Source organism: Stegodyphus dumicola, chromosome 11, assembly GCF_044657685.1.
Source record: "Stegodyphus dumicola isolate Sdum_Otavi_A_Nest chromosome 11, ASM4465768v1".
Taxonomy (NCBI): Eukaryota; Metazoa; Arthropoda; class Arachnida; order Araneae; family Eresidae; genus Stegodyphus; species Stegodyphus dumicola.
In genome coordinates this window covers 118,441,371-118,465,803 of record NC_140778.1, presented here as the reverse complement: position 1 = coordinate 118,465,803, position 24,433 = coordinate 118,441,371, and the positions used below count along the sequence as shown (strand labels likewise).

At 32.8% G+C, this 24,433-nt stretch overlaps 1 protein-coding gene across 1 annotated transcript in view; it reads left to right on the top strand.

Annotated features, from left to right (window-relative positions):
* Positions 1–669: 669 nt before the first annotated feature.
* The window catches only part of LOC118196343 (uncharacterized), a 32,064-nt gene continuing 8,300 nt past the window's right edge, over positions 670–24,433 (top strand). Inside the window, exons 1-10 of the mRNA XM_035367775.2 lie at positions 670–936; positions 2,887–2,994; positions 6,129–6,230; positions 10,139–10,240; positions 12,446–12,547; positions 14,875–14,982; positions 16,061–16,162; positions 18,607–18,717; positions 20,818–20,909; positions 23,647–23,754. Coding sequence (XP_035223666.2) covers positions 2,937–2,994; positions 6,129–6,230; positions 10,139–10,240; positions 12,446–12,547; positions 14,875–14,982; positions 16,061–16,162; positions 18,607–18,717; positions 20,818–20,909; positions 23,647–23,754 — 885 coding nt within the window. The 5' untranslated portion in view covers positions 670–936; positions 2,887–2,936. The remainder of the gene's footprint in view (positions 937–2,886; positions 2,995–6,128; positions 6,231–10,138; positions 10,241–12,445; positions 12,548–14,874; positions 14,983–16,060; positions 16,163–18,606; positions 18,718–20,817; positions 20,910–23,646; positions 23,755–24,433) is intronic.

Genomic DNA, 24,433 nt, shown 5'->3' with positions numbered 1-24,433 from the left:
TTGTTTTTTAAAGGTATATTTATATTTTGTGTTCTTCAGCTATGCTCAATATCCAGGCACCACGCTCAATATCCAGCCTCCACGTAATAATTGTAACGTAAATAGTGAGTGTCATGACTCTCTTCAGAATTGTAACTTAATATTTTTCCACCAAAAATAAACGTTAGTTTGATTTTATTTATCCTGTTGTAATTATTGTATTTATTTCCTTACACTGGACCTTAGACATAGAATGGGTTTTGGTTTTTCACAACGCAAACTTCCTGAAATTTAGAATTGCTTACATATTTTGTTTTTATGTTACACTATGATAACTACTCTTATACAGTTTTGTGATTGATACAATATTGGTTGAAATGTTCTGTAATGTTACCTATACACCTACAGTCACCTACCTCATAATCTAGTATGAACTTTGAAATTAGTTATTTCACAGTAATGATGTTCAGTAGTAAATATTACGTATGAATTTTCTATTATGCAAATAATATTATAACACAATAAAAGACAGCAAACATCATGTGTATTCCTTTGATTGCATCTTTCTCTTATGCCATAGAAATAGTAAAAAAAAGAGTAAGATTTATCAAGATGCTGATAAAACACAATACAAATTTAGAATAACGCAATATTCCTCTACAATCCCAGACTATTATCTTGTTTTAAAAGCGAAGGGCATCGAACACTTTATCCGTTGAATATATACTCGCGTCTACAATTGTTTTAGAAACGCATTGCAAAATTTAAAAATTGTAATAGGTCGTATTATTTTCGAAATATTCCTTTGTGGGTTTCATTTCATTGTAATTACCGCACGAGAGAACGACTCAAATACCACATCACTAATTGGCAATGTCTTTAACATCTTCAGGAGAAGCGGGAATTGGTCTCAATCTTTGGAAAATTCAGATGTGAATTCAACCATAAAACCCGATGGTATGTTAACATCTACTAATACTTTTTACAGAAAAATATCTTAAAAAACTAACTTCTTTTTTCTTTATCATTTCTTGAAATTTAAGGATTGTCTAGTGGCAGCTTCTGAACTCAGGTTGTTCTACTCCAATTTTAAACACAGCTAACGATCTAATAGCATGAATGTTTTCATATTCTTCGTGTGTAACGAAAATATGAACCAGATTGCATTATAAAGTGATCTCTTCCCTCAGATGTATAACTTTAATTAACTTCGTGATAACCAAGTAAATTATTTCCAGATCTTGATATTTTGGAAACCTGAGAATTTAAACATTTATAGAATAAAATTCTTTATAAATTAGCAAAAATATCAGATTGTATTACTGCAGTGTATTTTATTACGACAAAATACAATATAGTAGTTATTTATAGTAAGTGTTTTATTCCATAGAAAACTTTGTAAGGCATATTTTAATTTTATAACAGTTATATAAATTGTTATATATATATATATATTATATATACAAAATAGAAAATGTAAGATTATCTAAAGCTAAATAAAATTAATTCCCAGCTAAAAAGGATTACCGCCGTATACTAGCAAGCACGTATTAAGTACGGCCGTAGAATAGCAACCTTTAACTAATAGCAACGCCGTGACCGAAAGGCAGAACACGCTCTCCTAATGAAGTAATAATATTCAGCTTAAATGCTTGTTTCTACCTTATTTGCATAAATCGTAAAACTCATCCTGGGACTGCAAAAGTGCAATTGAACGAGATAGGATAAAATGATTAGATAAGATAAGAAAGCCTGGACAGGAGATAAGCTAATGGCGCCATCTGTTGATGAAACCAGAACTAAAACATAATTTCTTTAGTTCTGGTTTCATCAACAGATGGCGCCACTAGCTTTTCTCCTATCCACGCTTTCTTACCTTATCTAATTATTTTATTCTATCTCGTTCATTTGCGCTTTTGCAGCTGAAGATGGTGGTTCGGTAAAACCATCGAAACTGGTCCTGTGAAAATTTTAAAACGCTGATTTTTGTTGTTTGACTTCTGAATTAATATTTGTTCGGCGTGTTATTGTGTTTTAATTAGTCATTTCATAGGTTATCTTTGATAAGACTGATGATGCAAGTAGACATCCAAATAATAAAAACTCAATACCTAAGAATAAAACAAAAGTAAAAAATAAACGCAAACTCACAATTTGACCAAACAGTCAAATATTTAAGTCAAAAATTGTTTTCCGTATGATTGTAGGAATTGTAATTAATATTAGGAAAGAGAAAGAAATTAACTAAATTTTTGTTAAATTCACGGGAAATGTACACACTTTCATATGGAAGAATTTATTATTTATTTACTTATTAGTGGTAACTACCATAGTTGTATTCGAAAATTTTCAGAATGAGCCAATCTCCAACAATCATTTTTGCTTATTTCTTTAGCTTTAACCACAATTTTGCCAATCTTGTATGCGCACCTTTTGTTTTCTTTTTAAGTTTTAAGTTTTTTCTGCACAAAAACCGTGATTTATTTTGCTTTAAAAATTTTTAAATATGATGTTGTTGCATTGACAAGAAATGAAAGAAATTTCGATAAAACTTCTGCAAGAATATAGTATTTTTCACACAAAATAGCATAAAGTAAAAAGATATGCTTTTTTCTTCACCCCTAAAAGTATGACCGTGAAATTTTTAGTAGAATAAAATGTAATCAAACCATTCGTATGTAATAGTTTATCGATTGATTTCTGAAAAAAAAATTTTAACAAAAAGCAAATTAAATTTCTTTGTATGTAATAATAGTTATGTAATGAACAATCGTTTGAAATTTAAAATTATTTTTATTTCTTTCTCCGACGTTTTTGCATTAATAGGTAAATACTCTATACTGAAATGATATAAGTACTGACACATTTGACACATTTACAAATTTTACTATTCCTAATCAATTCTAGACCCATGCAGCTCGGGACCTTGTCAGAACGATGGTGAATGCAATCTACACATGGGGACTTATAAATGCGAGTGCAAGACCGGGTATTTTGGAAAGAATTGCGAAATGAGTAAGTGATAAATAAGTTATTTTTAAGCAAAAATTAGTCTGTATTTGTGCAAAGAAAGAACATGATATTCTTCCAATCTTCACGAAATTTGATATATACAGCGTAAAGGACAAAAAGGACTTATATAACATGCCGAATGGCAATTATTAGGTGATCGAACAACAGTAATCAGCAATAATCTTTAAAACGTTGGAGTAGTAGTAGCTAAAATTATTAGAAAACATGTTCCGTTGACGAACTATAATTCTTAGAGGCGTTTCAAATTCATAAAAATCTTTCAGTTCCAGTTAATCATCCAAACTTCAATCCGAATTAAACTTCAACTTTTAAAGAAATTACTTCATAGTTAGCTTGTTTCACCATCAACAAAATGGCGCCAGCAGCTATGTTTTCGTTCTTTGTTGGAAATTTCTCGAATTTTCCAATCTGTTGGGTTTGCTGGTATTACGTGAGCACAAGGTCGATTTTTGTCATTTTCACTCTAGCAGCTGGAGAAGAAGGTTCTGAAGTCAAATCTTCGAAACTAGTACTGCGAATTCTTAAAAATTACCTCTGGTTTTTGGTGTTTGATTTTCTAATAATAATAAAAAAACTTGTTCCGTATTCAACTGGGATTCTCAACCTTTTCTGCTCCATGCACCCCTGTCATCATTGCTAAACGATCATGACACGAAAAATATTTACTTTTTATTGTGTTAGGAAAAAATATAGAACCTCTTAGTAAGTACCACAACTTGAATATAAGTTGTTTCTATATTTATGAAATAAAACTAAATATTTAAAAGGTAAGTAAAAGGCAAACAACATTCCCTGGAACTATGAAATTCTCTTCTGTTTGAGAATCTCTGATGTACACCATTAAAGTTACATATTCAGATAAACTACTGCAAAAGATAAAAAGTCAACATATTACTATGGAGTGATTTACTGGCTCAAGCCCTTTTGAAAACTGGCATAGAATAATGCATGCAATTCAGAAGTAGTGCTCTGAATTATAGTGTATTAGATATGTTAAATCAATTACGTAACTCATTCATTTCCTTTGGATGAGATTGGCCCTTCCACTGTGAACATAAAGACGCAGAAACACGCTTTCTAGTACCAAATGTATTTCTCAATAAAACTGTACAGTCTAGATATAACGCAACTGTAAATATTCAATATATGACCGCAGTTTTACAGAACGTTTAAAATACACAAACACTAAATCTTACGCCTTTAACCGTTTTTTTTCTGGATTCAACTTCAAAGTAAATGATCTAGTTGTTTTGGTCATCGTACAGATGAAGAAGTTTCGATTGTAAAGTTTGTGGTTTAAGGCATAAAAATCATGAAATAATTTCAGACCTATTCAATAGGATTAAAACCGTAGCCAATCAGGAAAATTAAGGTTGGGCATGCGTAAATGTGTAGTTTATTCAGGAAAACCTTAACTGGAAATCATTTCGTGCATACTTTGCTGTCATTCATCGATTCTTAAACGAAGTTGGAGAGGCCGAAGAGTAAAGTCTCTGAATATTGGTGGTTCATTCCGGGGTTAAAATCCCGGCGAAGAGGTTGGCTGCATGGATATTTTCGTGGTTTTCCCCTCTCGTAACGTATATGCAAGCCAGTTTCCCTCAGAAACTCATCTACAGACACATCCCCTTACTTAGGCAGATTGCCCTCGAATGTATTCATATAATCAAATAAACCAAACCAAACCTTATCAATTTGGCATAAAGTTCCAAAACTGGAACTTGTAAGTAAAATCCGTAAAAAATTCTTTGTGACGTAGCAAGGTCTGTTTGCCTTACAAAGAACCCCGCTTATATCCCTTATGACCGAAAAACCAACGTGTGAACGTAGCCTAAAACCCTCCGGTACAGTTCTGAGATCTTTTACCCCAAATGAGTGGTTAAAATATAGCTTCGGTGAACTAAAGTTTATTTAGCTGTTAGATTATGCAAAAATTAATTGAACACAGTAGTGAGTATGAAATTCTAAATGAATGCCAATATGCTGTTTAGGAAGTTTATTAAATTTCTACAGCAAAATTGAGGAAAGACAAGGAAAAGTATGGCATACAACGTTCCGTCGACTTAACGATACTACGCGGCCAATCCAACTGCAAAACCAAGCCCAGGGGTTCAATCTCTGTCCTCACCCCTTGGAGAGGATTGACGCCATCGTCATAAGCCGACACTGGTCGTTACAATTTGCCACCTGCCAATCATACGGGTTGCCCGTCGCTAAAGTACATTACACAGCAAACCTGGGACACCACTCCTGGCTAGTAGAATCTTAAGTTCTAGGATTTAAGATTCACAGGCCGACCGATAAGCCATCTTTCTGGGGCCTTCAGAAGCACCAGGTTCGTTGCTTGTATACCTCCGTGGCTGAGACAGCCTAGATACAGATCCTAGGCAGTAGCTGCGCAGAATTCTCTACGTCGAAACGCGGGAGGGAATTGAGGTAAGTGCATTGTTAACTACCTTTAATTAAAAAAATGCACAGTATTCATTAATTAAAAGTATTATTCTTTGTTTTAACGACTATTCACTTCACATTAATCCTTAAATAAGAACATTAGCAAAGATTATTGCAGATTTTTTAGGAAATATTTCATGCATAGTTTCTCTACTTAGGTGTTCATATAGATGTGTCTCCATTGGTAACACCAGCCAGCATTTCATAAGTTATGAACAATAAGCACGCAAGTGATTTCCAAAAAAACGACATTTCGCCATACACTATAAATAGTCCTTGGATTAGCAAATCTATCATCGAAAGAAAACAAAAACAGTAAACGAAAATACTAAAATCAAAACAAAATAATGCCTAGCAATTGGAGAAAAATCACTTCAAATCGGAAGTATTTTTTCCACAAACGAGAAAATACATAAAATTTTCTATAATAATGATATAGATTTGGTGTGATCTATTTTTATTCCATAAAAGATTTTCTGTTAAAACCTAAGATAGTGCTGGCATATATTATTTTGCTACATTCAGTTATTTCGCTGATTTTATTTATTCTGTAATTTAATAATTTTGTTTAAAAGTTAAAAAGAGTTATGCTTCACAATAAAGAGTGTTTATGCATTGCTCTTTAATCTATATATTTTTAAATAAATGTCCATTTTAATTTACAGAATGTGTTTGTAAGAGAGGATATTGTATTCTATCTGAATATGGGGAGACGCTATGTAGGTGCCCACCCGAATATGGAAATTATTCACCATCAGAATGCATAGGTATGTATAAATTACTGATATTTGGAAATTTATATACAGAAGATCTGTAAAGCTTTCAATAATTTATTTTAGTATTTTGCTTTCATTTTAATAAGGTGAAGCAAAATTTAAATTGTGGAAACATGGATAGTATTCTAACCAGTAAAATTTGAGCATATACTTCTTGTACTTTAAATTCCAAAAAGAGAATGCTTAGGTTAAAATAACATGCCGAATAACGAATATTACAGTAGTTAAACAAAAGGAACCAGCGTAAAGTTTCTAAAACTTGCAGGATTAGTTTCGATGGTTTAAAAACAGAAACAACTTCTTCATCTGCCTAAGTTCTAATGAACGAAATAAAATGTGTTCATAAGATAAGAATAATTGGAAAGAGGGGAAGCTTCTGGCGCCTTCTATTGATGAAAGCAGAACACTAAAACATAGTTTCCTTAAAAGCTGAGGGTAAAGATGGATTGGAATTAGGGTCATTAACTTGAACTGAAATTCATTTTGAATGTGAAAAGCCTCTAGAAAATATAACTCACCAAAGGAAAATGTATTTTTTGAATAATGTTGGCCGCAGCAAAATGGTGAACGGTATTATCACCAAAAGTGATGGTCAACAGAGGATTCCTGTGTTTCCTTTTTCCTAACGTATGCCTCATGTTCTTTAAAGTGAAATTTTAAGGCTATCTTAGTTTGATCAATGTGCATTAAACCACATTGGCAAGGAATCCTGTAAATAACACAGGAATTCATATCCGGAATAGGATCGTTTCTCGACATTTTTTAGACACATATCATATCCAATTTCAGTACAACTGTTTACCTTAAACCTTCATCCGTTAGCCTTCCATCATGTTTCAAACCATATGATTCGACTAGACAGAAATTTGCTTCATTATAGCGCTCTGTTTTCCGTGCATTTGCTCCTCCAGTTTGGCTCTTGATCAAGAACTGCATTGCTTAAAAGCAGTTGCTATGGACAGAGGTTTTTATCCAACACTAATAACTAAGCCGTTGTAAAATTCTCATCTCAACACATCGAAAGGAAGTCTTTCATTTTAGGAGATTATAAGAGTTCTTTCTGTCAAATTCCTTTCTTTACATAGATTAGCCATAAAATGCATGTATTTTACACAAATTTAACTTTCAGGTTTTTTTCGTCTATCACTAAAACTTCCATTTCCACTTAAGAAACATTTTTCCGGATATGAATTCTTGGAGTATTTACAGGATTCCTTGGAAATTCGGTTTAATTTACATTGGTAAAACTAAGAGAGTATTAACATTTCGCGTTAAAGAACATAAGACGTAAGTCGCGAAAAAGAAAACAGAGAAATCCTCTATCGCCCAGCACTGTTGGTCAGAAAATCCCACTTTTCATTCTTCCGCAGCCAAAATTATTCAAAAACATCTTCAATTTGTGAATTAGATTTTCTACTTATTTTCTTCTTATTTTTCTTATTAAGTTATTTCTTATAATTTCTTCTTATTTTTCTTATTCTTCTTATTAAGTTTTATTTATAAGGAAAATTATAATAATGGAAGAATTCAAAAGCAAGAAAAACTCCTATATTCGATACTGCGGTGACCACACTTCTCCCATACTGATAAAAGGCTGGCCTTGTTTAATCGTTGCAGTAAAAACTCACACATTCAGTACATTCCAGTTACATTCCCTGTTAAGGAGAACACGCTCACTTGAATTATGACATATTTTCGAATTAAATATGTTTTACTTCAGTATATATAATTGCTATTACTAGGTAATCTTACTCGTTTTCTCTAATAAAGCTATGCCAGTTTGAAATGTGTAGAAATAGCATATATTACCGTATATACCCGCGTATAAGTCGACCCCCCCACTTCGACATAAAAAATTCGTAGAAAATAAGAAACCCGCGTATAAGTCGACCCCCCTCCACTTCCGAAATCGATCGAGAAACTTCGAAAAATTTTTTTTAAGTACTACATTTATTCAAAATCATCTGAGAAAAAAAAGTAAATATACGATAAAAAATACCTTGGTAAATAAACAAAATCAAAATCCTTCTTCTAGAATTTGTTCCGGAAGTTCTAGAATTCTAGAATTAAAATTCTAGAATTTGTTCCGGAAAAGATTCGCCTACGCAAAATCTATCTGCATTTTCTCTTTTTAAAAGAAATATTCAAAACTGTTCAGTTATTGCGTGGGCTATTTTTTTTTAAATTTTGACGTGTACGCCTGTTAACAAAAGTATTTCATGAATGAACAAAAACTATTATAAAGACTTATACGTACGTTTTATCGAAACTTACTCTAGTTAAAGTATGAAACTCTGTGATTAATTCGTCACATAATTTAAGTCATGAAATTACTTCAAGTAAGTGACTTATTTGATAAGTCGTCCAATTTGAGTGCGGGAAGAAAATATAAAGAGATTTTTGAACTTCCGATTCTTTTAATTTTTTATGGCCCCGCGTATAAGTCGACCCCCCCCACTTTGAAGTCTTTTTTTTGTCCAAAATATCTCGACTTATACGCGGGTATATATGGTAATTCATTTTCAAAATAAACATTAGCTTGTAACGGCATAAAATGTAAATAATTAGTTTGGAAGTAACTCACGAATATTTCAATAAGTCTGATTGGTAGACTATATCGGTCTTTCACGGTAACATATATATATAAGTAGTAAGTAGTAAATCATAAAAATGTGATATCTAGTTGGTCAAAAATTGAGCGTTCAGCTGCAAATTTTAAAATGGATTGATAAGAAAAGAAGAGGTAAAAAATAGCTAAAGCCGTAAAGAACATTTGAACTACCTAATGCCTGATATTAAATGTAAAACAAAGTTAAAACAACAAAATCGAAGTTAAAGTAATAAATTGTACGCGAAAAAACATACACATTATACAAAAACATTTTTTGGGGAAACCTATACAACAGAATCAAAATTGGTACATAAAAAAACCTTAACAATTTACAAAATACTGAGAAATTTTACATATAAAAACACGGTCAATCTATCTATCTAGCTATCTATGTACATAAATAAAGAAACATAATAAGAGGCTAAGAATTAAAAAAACAAGGTTATAATACCCATCTTGCGCTATAGCTGCAGGACTGAAGTAAATTGATTATAATTAAAGAATCTAAAGTTAAAAGTAAATTGGAGTCAAAGCAAGGTAATACTTCAACAATATTCATAATTGCAACCGTGTATAAGAGGTTTAATACAACATCAAAACAAATAAAAAATTTAATTCAAAGTAGTTTTATTTTTCGAGTTTGTACTATAAGATATTTCTCCCGCCTTCTTAGCATGCCTTCGTGGTATAGTGGTCAGCACGCTCGGCGTGTATTCGAGAAATCCGTGGTTCGAGTCCCGGCGAATATATTGCTCGTTTTTCCTGTGTCCTATTTCGAAATAACCTAATGACTCTACAGTAACGCCCGAACTAAAAAAAGGTGGTGGATGATGATTCTCCGCTACCAGGATTTGTCAATAGGGTCCCCTAATCTCCAGTCGCCCTTTAAAAGGAGAAGTATATAAGGTATTTATCCCGTCTTTTTAGCATGCCTTCGTGGTATAGTGGTCAGCCCACTGGACGCGTATTCGAGAGGTCCGTAATTCGAGTCCCAGCGAGGGCATTGCGCAATTTTTATCTCCTTTGATTTTAGAATAAACCTAATGTCTCCACAATGCTGCTTTGAATTCTTATCTTTTTAATTGTTTTGATATTGTATTACACGTCTTATACACGGTTGGAATTATGAATATTGTTGAGGTATTGCCTTGCGTTGATTCCATTTTGCATTTAACTTTAGATACTTTAAGTTCATACACACACACATATATATAGAGAGAGATTTCTTCTTCTATATAGTAGGTAAATAGGCAGATAACTATATTTAATTAATTATTTTTATTTACAGAATGCAAATGTGGTGAAGGCGCTAACTATACGTATGCTTATTTCGGCGGTAAAACATGCATTTGTAAAGAAGGATATGGAGATAATAATGGAAAATGTGAACGTAAGTTATATTGTATACAATCACTGAAAGTCCTGTATTAATATTTAGACATTATACTCAATAGTAATCTAATCTTTGGTAAAAATCTAAAGCTATGTTCTTCAGTCAGTAATTAGTAATAACCTGCTGGAAAGGAGTTCTTAAGTATTTTAGGCTAGTACATTTAATGAATCACTTGAAACCAGTGATAATGTTTTCGTTAAACCGAGTCGTTAAATTGAAGATGATGAAAGAAACACACAAACATACAACGACGCAGAAAAATTAGAGAACTATTTTCTTTACGAAAATTTCAGTAACGTAACCACATTGAAACCATTTATATCTCATCTAAACAACAGAACTTTTCGAAATTTGTTTTACGGAGTTAATACTTGCTTAGAAAAGAAATGTGATAAAAATTTCATTTCCGAAATTTTATTTTCAAATTTTTATTGCACCTTCGGTTTCTCTTCTGTATTTCGTCCTTCAGTAAGAACTGTGTTGTTATCTCTAGTTGACGAAGAACATGTACGGAAATCGATTAATAGAATTTCTTCCTCACTTCCAGAGTCATTTAAAAAAATTTCATATCCCTCTTTCGAAAATACGTAGCAGTTGTCGTCTATAAACAAACAACAGTTTTAAGTTGAATTTCACCTAAAATTTAAATTTCAAAGTATTACATTTTTCAGATCACAGAACTAAAGCCTTTTTCATTACCATTGAGTTATATTCTTTAAATTGTTAAGCTTACTATTGCTTGCTATATCATTTTGGAATACGGATGATTTTCGCAAATCTCTGTTCTTTGTACTTGTTTATTCTCTTTCTCACCTTTTTAAATTATTCGCCTAATTTTCATTTCTTCTTCCTAATCACGCCACAACGTCGCCAGAATATCCGCTTCTCTAACTTTTTTTTTCTGTTTTTTTCCCTCATTGTATAATATTTACCTTATTAATCCCATTGCCGAATTATTAATTGAAACTGGCTTTTGATGGCACCACGCCTGATATGATCTTACGTTGGTTGAGGGATAAGCCACATCACTCGCTCCAAGGTCAGTTAGAAGCACGGAGGAAATTATAATTATGCAACACATTTTTCCTTCATCATCCAGAGAATGGATCCATCATTGCGCTAGACTTTGATTATTCTGCCCCAAAATATGAAATCACACCGCGGAACTAGGAACATTCAAGAGCAAGGGAAGCATAGTTACGTGTTCCTCAATCCTTCCAGTCCAAACTACGCATAGGATCATAATATAGGGCAGGGGTTCTCAACCGGTGGTACGTAAGAGAAAAATAGATGGTACTCAAAGAAGCAAAACTATTAAATTCAAAAATTGAAACTTCAACATCCTGATTGAGCTTTTTCTCTAACACTTGGAAATTTATGCGATCTGAGCTTTGTTCAAGAGTGGTGGTAGTAGTACTTTGTAGTGGCGGTACTAAAGGTTTTCAATTTTTGTTTAGATGGTACACGTTAGTCAAAAGTTTGAGAACCGCTGGTATAGGCTACATCAGTAAACAATCCCCGGTCTAGTTCCTTTCAGCTCCCCTTAACATGACAGCAATTCCACCGTCAAAGTACTCTTCTGGAAGACGAAGCGAGTGGGAAACAATCCTTTGCTCTTCTCATATGAAATCACGCCTCTTGAAGACTTAGTGCAGCAGTAGTTATTCTAATTCAAGTTTCTATGGCAGTTTAAAGGTATAACCTGTCTGATAATACTATTATGAACACTAAATACAGGATAAAATTCAGAATGCTCATTAGAATAATTTATAACCCCTAGTTTAATGACGTGAATTTCGCCTATACAGCATTGGATATAAAAAATAATGAATGTTGATTTTGTGAAGTAGAAAAGCATTCGATTTTGAAAAGCCTGCATAATTTTAATGCAATAATAACATAATAAATTACAGTATATAAATTACTTAGAATGCTAAGTTATTCACATATTTAATTTCCTCGAGTTATTTCTATCTATCGCATCTGTAAGAGTAAAGCACATATAATTCTTTTTAAAAATATTCATTCTTATAATTTGTTAAATGAAGTTTAGGAAAACCTTTCTCTGCAGCATTATAATGTCTAATAAAGGAAGCATATATCAAAATACGAAACTACCTTGATCTTGTTATATTATCAACATTTTGCTTTCTGTATAATTCTGATCTAAGAGCTATTATATGCAACTCTGTCTACTCATAGAGTGTTACTGTGGACCAAATACTGGCTGCAGATTCGATAAATATGGTAGGAAGACTTGCTTTTGTCTAGAAGGATACATAGAAGTGGACGGAAAATGTAAAGGTAAAACATTTTAAAATAAAATTCCTGCCTCTAAGTTTTGTCACTTAAAAGCTGCATCGAATAATATATTTTTATAAACAGAACTAAACATGCATTAATATAACCCCGTGTATTTCAATTATTATGTCTTCAAGTTTAAATTCACTGTACATAGTATTATACGCAGTCTAGTCACATTAATATGACCATCACCTACTTTCTACGTCAAAGTGAAATAACCAATCACAGGTAGGTGGTAGCACATTGCAGTGGAGCGTATATAAAAGGTGTGCAAGAGAATCAGAACGCATTATTTCGAAGCTCAGGGCTTCATTTCGGTTTCTTTTACAAGCTTATCTCAACTGAAAAAGTTTTACTTTTGGACTTTTACCATACGTCAGGACCTTAAGGATACTCATTCAGGGATCTGGAAAGAGCAGGAGTAGTGCATCTCCCGCTGCATGCCAGAATAACCAACAAAATATAAAAAAGAATACATTGCAATCGTTGGCGTAATGCAGAAACGGAGCGATTTGTCTGACGTCCAAAAGGGATGATAATTAGCTTTTGGGCCAAGGGTGGAAGCATTTCCAAAATGGCTAATTTTGTTAACTGTTCGCGTGCCGCCATGGTAAAAGTATACTGTGCATGAAAAAATAGCATTATCCAAAATCAGCGACGTGGCAAATGTGGGCACCGGGGGCCATGGATGGCAGAAGTGAACGACGGCTGCGGAGATACGTTCGTGTGAAGAGACGTGCAACCGTTGAGAAACTGACCGTCCAGATTACCCAACGCGTTACCAACAGTTGCTCCTCAATGTCGGTTTAGCGAACGTTGCTGCGTACAGTCCATTGCAGTAGACATCGGGTTAAAGCGCCTATGCTTATTGCGGTTTATCGGCGACGAAGGGTGGAATTTGCTCGCCTGTACCGCAACGCCAGTCCGCTGTGTGGCGACAGGTGGCCTTTTTCCGATAAATCATATTTTATGCTCTATCGGACAGATGACGTGGCGTATATGGTGTGAAACGTCGGACAGCAAACAGACTGCAACAATTGCCAGAAGGGTTCAAGCTGGAAGAGAGAGCACTGGGTCTGGGGAATAGTTTTTGGCATTCTCTGTGCACTTATCACTGTAGATGTCACGAAGGATCAACAAAAATACGCATCTGTTCTTGCGGACCATGTCCACCCTTACATGAGAATTGTTTTTTCTCAGAATTATGGCGTCTACCAGCAGGACAATGTGAAGTGTCATACAGCTCGCAGTGTGTGTGCATGGTTCAAAAACCAACAGGACGAGTTTACTGTACTCTCCTGGTTAACAAGCTCCCCGAACTTAAAACCAATTGAGAATCTGTGGGACCACTTCTATTAGTTTGTTCGCGCCATGGATCTTTTACTGCGTAGCCTAGCGTAGCTGGCCACTACACTGGAGCCAGCATGATTCAACATCCCAGTGAACAACTTCATTAAACTAACTGACTCTCTTCCTTCACGTTTTGCAGCGGTCCGCTCTGCGGAAAGTGGTTATTCTGGCTTTTGACAGGTGGTCACATTAATGTGACTGGACTGCGTGTATAAGTAAACTTTTAAGGAAAGAATTTATGAAACATCTGGAATAGATTTTTTAAAGGAAGTTTCATATCTTTACAAAATAAAAAGTATTGCTAATTAAGAAAATAATATATTGCATGCCTTATACGTAAGCAATCCTGTTAAATAATTGTTAACTACATCTTCTAAAATTAAGATTTGCTTTAATAAATAAGAATAGAAATCTCGTTGGTGTTATTCCTGGCGATATAATGTCACGATATTTTATTCAGTTGTCTTTGCCAATTCGAAGAGAATATTTTTAGGCACTGATTTTCCATTCTGTGCCTTGCCAATTTGAAGAGACCATTTTAAGCGCTGATTTTCCATTCTGTGTTTTTAAATGCTGAAAAGCTTACTTTTAAGGTCTCGTAACGGCTTAACTTTAAATTCTTTCAGATAATAAACTGATATTTAAATGTCAGTAAACTAAAATTCCTATAAATCTTACTTTTTTATATATTCTTAAATTCTGTACTAGTTTTTTAACTGAAAAGATAATTAAACTAGTTTTTTAACTTAAAATAAAATCCGTTTGAAGAACGCAAGCATAATTTAAAGTTTTCAGGTAGAAATTTACTGTTTTGAATTTAAAATTTTAACTTGTTTGTATTAACAATAAAAATTGATATAGCGTAAGAAATGATAAGTATGATCAAGTGAGAATATTTTGTAAAAATACTATTTTGTTTCTTTAGGATTTGGAATATAATATTTACATTGCATTAAATTACTCTGTTTTCTTTCTAGATCTCTGCATCCCCAATCCGTGTCAAAACGGAGGAAAATGTAAAATGGCGAACGGTGATTACAATTGCACATGCAACTTTCCCTATTCGGGAAGAAACTGTGAAAAAGGTATTTTAATTTGTAGCAATATTTTATGACCCTGTTTATGACCAGTCTTTCTATCTTAGATAAAAACGACTCGAAGATTTGGTGGAGTGGCTGAGAGGTTTTGGACTGTCAAACTCCCTCCAAACGTTTTAAATTATTCATCTTTTAGTCAGAAGGACTTCGGCATTTATAATTTTTGTAAAAGCTAGTTTTTCTTTAATAAATGGTAATATAAACTAGAAATTTATTGGAGGTTTTTGGGACTACGAGCATAAAAATCTATAAGAGTTCCTAGCAAGAAATTTTACCCTTAAAGTCGCTATTTATATCAAAACCAAAAGTGGCATTAGGTATTATGAACTACGGCAAATAATCTGATTTGCGAATCACGTAGGCATACAGAAATAAAAATGCTGGAAAAAATGGATCATTGCTATGATAGAGAAATAATAAAAGTCTGTACTTGAAAATAAAATTCTGAACAATAAGACTTAATTGAAATGTTATTCGAGTATATCAGTTGTGTAGAGACTGAGATATATCTTTCGTACTGAAGGAACTTCATTCTGATATCTTCTCGATGAAGTATGAGGTGATCATAAAGTAACTTGAAAAAATAGTCCTGACCGTTGCAGAGCGGAAAGCGACAAATACATAGACTTTTCGAGCGATAAATGCAGATGGACATGCACTCTCTATATCCTTCCTCTACCCTTACAGAGCAAGAAACAGAACATATATTGCAATTACTGTTAGAATAATCTGTACCGAAAACTTAGTTGAGCCTTGTTTCTTCTCCTGATGATTGTCTGTTATTTTAACTATTCGAAACTCATTATTTCTGCAATTTAGTAAATGTCATTTGGTTAATTCTGTTTGATCCGTAATCACAGCGACAATATTTTATTGAAGGAAATCTAAGCAATGCTTATGCAGAGGCTAATGGGGGCACTTTTTCCATCAAATTAATATAGAATGCAATAGTTTTGAGGCCCAAAATAATTCTTCTATTTTTAAACAATCCTCACGCAATCTCAAAAGATCTCAGGAATATCAAATTTATGACAATGAACAATGATTTTGTTTTCCATTAATCTAGATTGTGAGTGTGAAAATGGTATATGCGTTGAAGACCAGTTTGGAAATGCAGTCTGTCAGTGTCCGCCTGGATTTGGTCTTTATTTAAATAAAAAATGCAAAGGTATGTATAACTGAATACACTTTATGTATTGCACATTTTATAACGAAATATTTTCAGTAGGTTTCTTTTGCTTCGGTTAGTATATACATCGATTATTAGATAACAAATTTTCCACATTATTACTATAGTTAATCATTTCTTAAATTAGTATTCATTATCTTAATTTACATTAAAATTCACAAAACGATACTTTTATTGTTAGAATGGCATTCATATGCACTTCCGACATTTGCTTTTATAAACAAGTATGCATGCGCCTGAAAGTAAATATATCAGTAACATTAATTATGTTTTAGCACTCTAATTTCTCAAATAAATAATGTGTTTTTTCAAATCTCATTTAATAGGAACTTCAGAAAAGAGCTTTAGCAGCTGTTTGAATTAAAATTGTAAGTGCATAGAAATAGTCGGCATAAATGTTTAGACTCACTCACTCACTCAGCACCTGAAATTATTTTCAAGAATTTAAAATTCCGAAACTCAAGGTACAAACTTTAATACAAAAAAAAATCTAGAAATGGGCACCAACTTTGAATAAGAAACAAAGATGTATATTGTAAATACGGAGTGATTCAGAATTCATCATCAGTATTTGGTGGGGAGGTAGGGAATAGGAAAAGAAGGAGATTTCACATAGGTGCATATGCCATGTAGTAGGGCAAAATGACCCCAGTTCAGTGAGGGAAAGAATACACAAAAAGAAAGTAGTAAGGAAAAAAACATTTATTATCTTACATGTAACATTTCTTTGCATCGGTTTTACAGACTTACAACAGGTGCTCGAACTGCTAAACATGGGCTTGAATGCATGACTCACAACGGCGTTGCATGGACAACCGGACCTTCTGGAATATACCTGGCATTTACATGCATATCTGCAAGTTTATTCCACGTATACCGGTTCATGTTAATTCTGCAAAGTCACCTAGTCGAATGACGACTGGCTGCACACGTCAAACAGCTGTGCCAAAGAATATGTATACTTTCTTAGACTTTCTTTGGCTGTGCTTATGTATGAAAGTTGTATACGCACAGCGCCCTCTACACCACTATGCGTTCGTCTGCGTCTATACTTTCCTATGTCAAATCTCCTTCTTTTCCTATTCCCTAACTCCCCACCAAATATTGATGGTGAATTCTGAATCACCCTGCATATTTTGAAAGTGAGTTCGATATGCAAAACTTCTGTGCATAATTATTCTGAAATGCAAATTCTGTGACAATTTTTCATCAAAAGAAAAAAATCTGAAGTGGACATTAAATGACTTACTTGTACGGCATATTAAATTATACACATATTTTGCTCTATTTGATTCAAACGTATTTCCTCGAATTTCGTTAGAGATATATTTCTCACTCAATTAAGTCAGGTCTCCCTTCGTCCCAAGCCAAAAATACATAAAATCTCGAAACACCTCCATTAGTAAAAATTGTAAAATACAGAAAAGCATAAAACACCAAATGCAGTTAAAAACAGTTTAAAAAAAGTTTTAAATAGCTAAAATTAGACCTTCTTTGTTCTCCTAAGAGTTTCAAATATAAACAAATAGCGGCCCTCATTAGGCTTAGTACAATTTGTACGCAGATTAACTAAATTCATATAAAACACTTAACCGGCACATAAGGATAACCTAATTCGATAATTTTTAAAGCTAAAAATGCACGATTTACCAACATATAAGAAGAGAAACCTGTGCTATGGGTAACTATGGGTTTTTGTTAAAGGAAGTTTCACGATAAAGCATGCTTTTTACATAAAATAATAATAATTGCTTTTTACATAAAATAAGTAGTTGCAAATTTATTTCAGATTATATATTACGTTAGCTTACGAAAAAATGATAAATGCAATACAAATACTTTTCATACAAATTTCTATCTAGATTTATGTAAATGAATATATTTTAAAAGTACTAGCAATTCGCAATAAGAATCATCGTAACATATCTAAATTGGCAGAACTACAGTTTCAAAGGTTAAATAAAACCTTCTTTTTCAATTGCCAGAATATAAAAGTCACTCGAGATAACTGATTTGCGATAACAGCAGATAAAAAATTAGACAACATTTCAACTCTGGAAACGGAAACAAAGCCATTGGACTGTTTTACGCACAAAGCGCGAAATATTAACGCTCTGATCGGCAGAACCATATATATATATACGGTCTAGAATATTTTTAATTCACATTCCAGGCGTAAACCAAGAACTGCTCATTCTTCAAAACAATTCTCGCTTTACGCTTGTGCTATTTACGTTTGAAATAGTTTTTGAATGCAGAAACATGAATAAAGACATTTGAAAAATGTACATGTGGCTTTTCCTTACTTGTGACATAATATAATTAGCTGAATATTATGTTAAAGAATGCTGAAAAGTACCACTAAATCAATCACTGGTGCACATATGTTTTCCCATTTTAAAATTATACGTGTTCATTTGCAGCATGCGAATGTGGCGGAGGAGCAAGCTGTGAATTTAATGGATCGGGAGCTGATACTGTGAAGACTTGCCTCTGTAAAGAAAGGTATAAAAAGGTCATGGATATATGCAAGGGTATACCTCCTCAAAATACTTTCACACTGCATAAATTTTAAATATCATAAATATTGCATATAAAACAATTTAATTATTTATTTACGTCTGTTTTCATAAATGATAAGAATTATATATTTATAATTCAGACTAAAAAGAAATTTACATTGTTAAAAAATTAAAAAATAATACAAAATGAAACATATTTACATTATATTTACTTCGTTTATATATTATATGTTTTTCAAAGACTTTGAATTTAATTCTTTTCAATCAGTTGTTTTCTGGTACTTCTGTGATACTCTCGTTAAGTTGCAGAACTCGGAACATTGCGCATGATGTAGGCATTATTTCGCTAACTAGTATGCTCGAATTACTGATTGCTACCTAGAAATTGTGTGATTGATAATCCGTATATAATACAAGATTTTACAGAAGTGCCACATATAAAAGGCAACATTCCACATGTGATCTGAATTTTAACCATTCCTGGAGTCAATATTTTCAAAACGAAAGTAATTTGAGTTTGACTTGACACAGAAGTAGGTAATTTATTCTATACGAGTATAATTGTAATCACATTTAAGGGGACTCATACACCTTAAAACCCATAAGGTGTTCGAATAGGTGACTGGTGCAAGAATTGCTATAACTAATTTATTTTAAAAGCAATTAATACCAACGTTTTACAGCTGACTACATAATATAGCTGCTTTCTGAAATAGTAATCAGAACGTTTGTGTTGCCACAAATATTTTTATAATTTATTCCGTTTGTGACAACATTTTTCGTCATTTTTCCAACTTGCGCGCACAGTTTAAAACATTCTGTTTCATAATTTAATTCCATATTTAATATATAGCTTTTATAACATGTGGAAACTACTGTGAACCTAAAATTCTAAAAATTTCATGTTAAAATTTTATTTATTTTGAGTGGAGTATGTCAAATGTATTTTATTAACAAAATTTGTAACGTTTTCGTCCACAAAATTTTTCAATATTAAAATATTCAACAGATTGTTGGTTCAGTTAGAAAGTAGTGCCCATATAAAGAATTCCATCCAATTTCAAGTATGTACCATTAGCCATTTTTAAAATATTATGCGCGCAAGGTGGAAGCATGGCGAAATATTTTGTCACAAAGAGGATTAAATTACAAAAATATTTGTGGCAACACAAACTTTCTGGTTACTAGTTTGCAAAGCAGCTATATTATGTAATCAGCTGTAAAAAGTTGGAAATAATTGCTTTTAAAATAAATAATGTATTCAAATTCTTGCAACAGTCACATATTCGAAGATCATGAGGGGTTTAAGGTGTATGAGTCCCCTTAACAAACTGTGTGAATTTGAATAAGACGATTCAAACGAAAAATGTCTCTAATGTAATCGACTCAACCATCAGTGGCTGCATTTCAATCCAATGTGGCTTATCACTTCGATTTGAAGAAATTTCCAGCATACAAAAAATACAGGCTTGTGTTTACCGAAAGTATCTGCTGATAGGTAGTATAGGAGGTTAGTATCAAGTATTTGTATATACATTCAAAAAAATATATAAGTAAAAAAAAATAAGTAAGAGAGAGGGGAAAACCTTTTTTCGTAGACATATGAAAATAAAACCATTCAAATACCAAAGACTTTGAAAGTATCTCTCTATATGTAGAATTCTAGTCTGTCTTCTTCATAGCCCACTAGGCAGAGCGGTAAAATAGCTGAACCCTGGTAGTTTCGACCTGGGTTCGAATCTAGGTGAATGAGCTGGTACCGGGCGTTTTTATGGTTTTCCTTATGTGTAACGTGTATAAGAGCCAGTTTCTCTTAAAAATGACCTCCAAGAAGATATCCATCCTCTAAGCAGATAGCCTTTGAGTTTATTTCCATAGCAAATTAACCAACCAACTTTCTTCTTCACAAGAACATTTTGCGGGAGCATGCCTGTTTATTGAGATATAATCTCAAAATTAAATTTGCGTAGTTAATAATCGAACTTACAGATTTTTTAGTAGCACATATTTGATGTGTTTGCCTTATGCATCTAAATAATGTTACTAGCGATTCAAAGCAATTATACTTGAATGCGTTCTTGGAATAAGTACTTCTTGTTTGTGTCCTTACAGAGTGTTATTGTGGCCCGTCTTCATCCTGTTTCTTCGAAAATTATGATATTAAGCACTGCATTTGTCCAGATGGATTCATGGAATGTGTAAAGGTACGTAAATCTTTGCATCGATGATTAATTTTACATATTTCCTTTTCCGAAAAGTAATTTATTCTAGTCACTGTACTTTTAAATAAATTATGTATTTATCAGGCTTTTAAACTTTTAACTCATCCATGAAAGTTCAAAATAATAAAAAAAATATTTACTGAAGCAACATAAAGAAATTTTATTAAAGGAATTGAAAGTAATTCAAGCACATAGGACTAAAATGAATACATTTAATGGATTAATTGATAATTCCTTTGTATTTAAAAACAAACCAAGAACAAAGATCGATCTAGATTTATGTTAATGAGTAGATGTTATAGATTCTAACTGTTCGAAACAAGAATCATCGTAACATGCTTAAATTGGCAGTACAGTTTCAAAGGTTTAATAAAACCTTCTTTTTCAGCTGTCAGAATAAAAGTCACTCGAGTGAAGGCCGTGATTGGCGATAACAACAGATAGAAAATTAGGCAATGTCTCAACCATGGAACAAGAAACAAAGCCATAGAGCTGTTTACGCACAAAGCCTGAAATATTAACTCTCTGATATGCAGGGCCATATATATATATATATATATATATATATACGGTCTAGAATATTTTTTGGCTAATAAAACAGGGTCTTGAAATATCACATTAAAAACATAAAATATGCTAAAAATCTTAAATCAAACATTTTCCGTTTTACAAAAGTTCATTTTTCCCCTCCGATTATTGATCCTAATTCTAATCCGTCTTTTCATTTCAGTTTTCAAGAATTTATCTTACAGTATTCACGTTTGTATCAATAGATGGCGCCAGTGGCTTTGTTTCCTTTCATTTGTAAGAACTTTCCTGAATTTTCTGTGTATTGTTATTATGTGAGCACAGGCTTTCTTTCTGCTGTTTTCTCTCCTGCAACTGAATTCAAGATTCTAATTAGGATTCTAAAATTATAATCTTGCAAATTTACCAATTACTCCATTATTCTTGTTTCTAATTATTAGTAGCTTCAGCATTTTTTCTTCGGCATGTTTTTTTGTTTTAGCAAATGATTATATTTATAAACGAATCTTTAATCTAGAGGAATTGTTAGAAAAAATATTGGGCACAGAAAGACACATGGTTTCAGAACTTATGATTTTTAAAGAATTAGAATTCGGTGGCACTGTAAAAGTTATTATTTTTCATTTCAATGCGAAACTCAAAAGGATTCAATAGATTCTGCATATGCAATGGTTCAGTATATGTTCGATATAATTTTTTTACATATGCAAAAGTTCAATATATTTAGTAAATACAGTAAATATTAATCCAAAAATACCAAAATGATGCATAATTATCTTTTGAATATGCACTTAAGCTGCAATTAAAATAATTTCAACTTTCCCTTGACAGTAAAAAAAAATGTAGTTGTTTGTATTCGTAAAACGATTATTCATCAAAGACTTATTATTTTAGTGTTTAACAAAGTTGCATAACATGCATACGAGAATAATTATTTCCCGCGTTCAGAAAGAATCAGATGTTCTGTAGTTCAAACCCCCAAGAAAACACAATTGATGTTTTACGTTTCCTGCGTATGAAATGGTTAACGGTCTCCTCATGGGACAATATTAAGTTTTTCTTGTATGCATTTAATTAGGAAATTCAGGCATGCACTTCTACATAGCAGTAGGTTAATACCTATATTGTCAACTGTTCCGCGGAAAGTATTCGCGCATATTGTAGCCAGTCTATTTAGATCACGAGTAAATATTTCAGGAACCGAATCTGAAGAATGGATGTTACGAAGTGTTCACGCAATCGAAAGGTCGACTACTCAGAATTTGGTACTCACCTGTTTCAGCTCAAGCGATTGCTTGCATTAAAATAACATGAATATTTATGCGCTTAAATTGGGTGTATATTTTTCCGTTATTCGATACAAATACTGTAACTACACACTGAATAGATGTCTGCTCACACTTTTGCAGGAAAACGAGAATATCAATCTTCGCTCACCTGTCACCATATAATCTTAAAAATGTCTCTTACAGCGTTCTGTGTTAACAATTCATTATGCCCAGCAAATACAAATGACGATATTAGGGAAGACGAAACTGCAGAAGTTGCACCGTTCCCTGGCGATCTGAAAAAATATTAGTTGATCTGCTACAGCTGCGCCAGGCAGCTTTAACCTGATGCTGATGCATCACACTCAGAAAATTGTTTTATAGCAGAGCCATGGCATCTTATGCAACCCAGCCGCAATTTCAGTGGACTCGCTTGCGTTACAATACTCAGTTTAACAGTTTTCAAACTTATGAAACGAACAAGAACTGAAATGATGACATTGCCATCTCAACGATTTTAGTGAAAGCACAATTTTAGCACTATCAGTGGAGGCCACTGTGTTACGATTCCACTGAAACCAAGTTCGATCCATCCACTCTATCAGTAAAGTAATGAACATCATACTACATTCATAATACCAAGGATCTTTAGAAACATCATAAAACTTTAGAAACATCATATAACAGGCTTCTGCAACAGCAGCAGTAGTTTGTACTACAAATCGAAAAAATGTGGCTTCATTAGAAAAACATGAAAGCATCATCGTGTCGTTCTGCGAATAAAGAAAACGGTTTTGTTTATTTCACTGATAAAGCTGATCAGCTAAAATTTATCTGAGCATTATTTAAAATGTGCTCAGTAATACTTTTTGTGTATTTCAGAGCAAGAGAACACAGATTTAATTTTTTTCTCTCCTTTTCAGATCCCTGCAACCCAAATCCATGCAGAAATAGAGGGAAATGTCTGTTCTATAAAGGGAATTATAGCTGCGCTTGCTTTCCTCCGTACATTGGAAGGACATGTGAAATAGGTACTGTGTTTTCAGTAAATTACAATTATGTTGCAGATACCGTATTTTTTTTTGGGGGGGGGGAACTGTGAAATGCAGAAACCTTCATAATTCACGTTCTGTGGATGTTTGCAACATTGATGCATGCATATTTTAAGTTGAAATGGTGCGATTCATGACACTGCATCTAAATATATATTTCATACAAAAGCAAATGTTAGAATAGTTTTTTTTTCTATCAAAACTCAAAATAATTACAGATTTCGAGTAAAATATTTTAATTTTAACTAAAGAACTGTGTAAAGTAGAAACGTTAATATTCCATATCCCGTATACCCATTTTCCTGCAATCTGCGTGCAATGCATGACTACTTTAAAGGAAATAAATTAGATATTTTTTCATTTTAGAAAACATTATAAAGTGCAATGTAATTCACTAAAATCATGTTTTAGATTGTTAGTTATGTATGTTAAAATGCATGCAATTGACAAATTACATACAAATGATGCATTTTGATTGCATGGAATTAAATGACTATACTGACCTGCCTGTTCTGTGCGATTTAAACGGATTATATTGAAACCCATATATTTTTCTTAAAATGTGTAAATATGTTACATTTAAAACCAAAAACTAAATGCAAAATTAATGTTTCAGAGAGACTAGGAAATATGCATGCTTATCAAAGAAGAGCAGAGT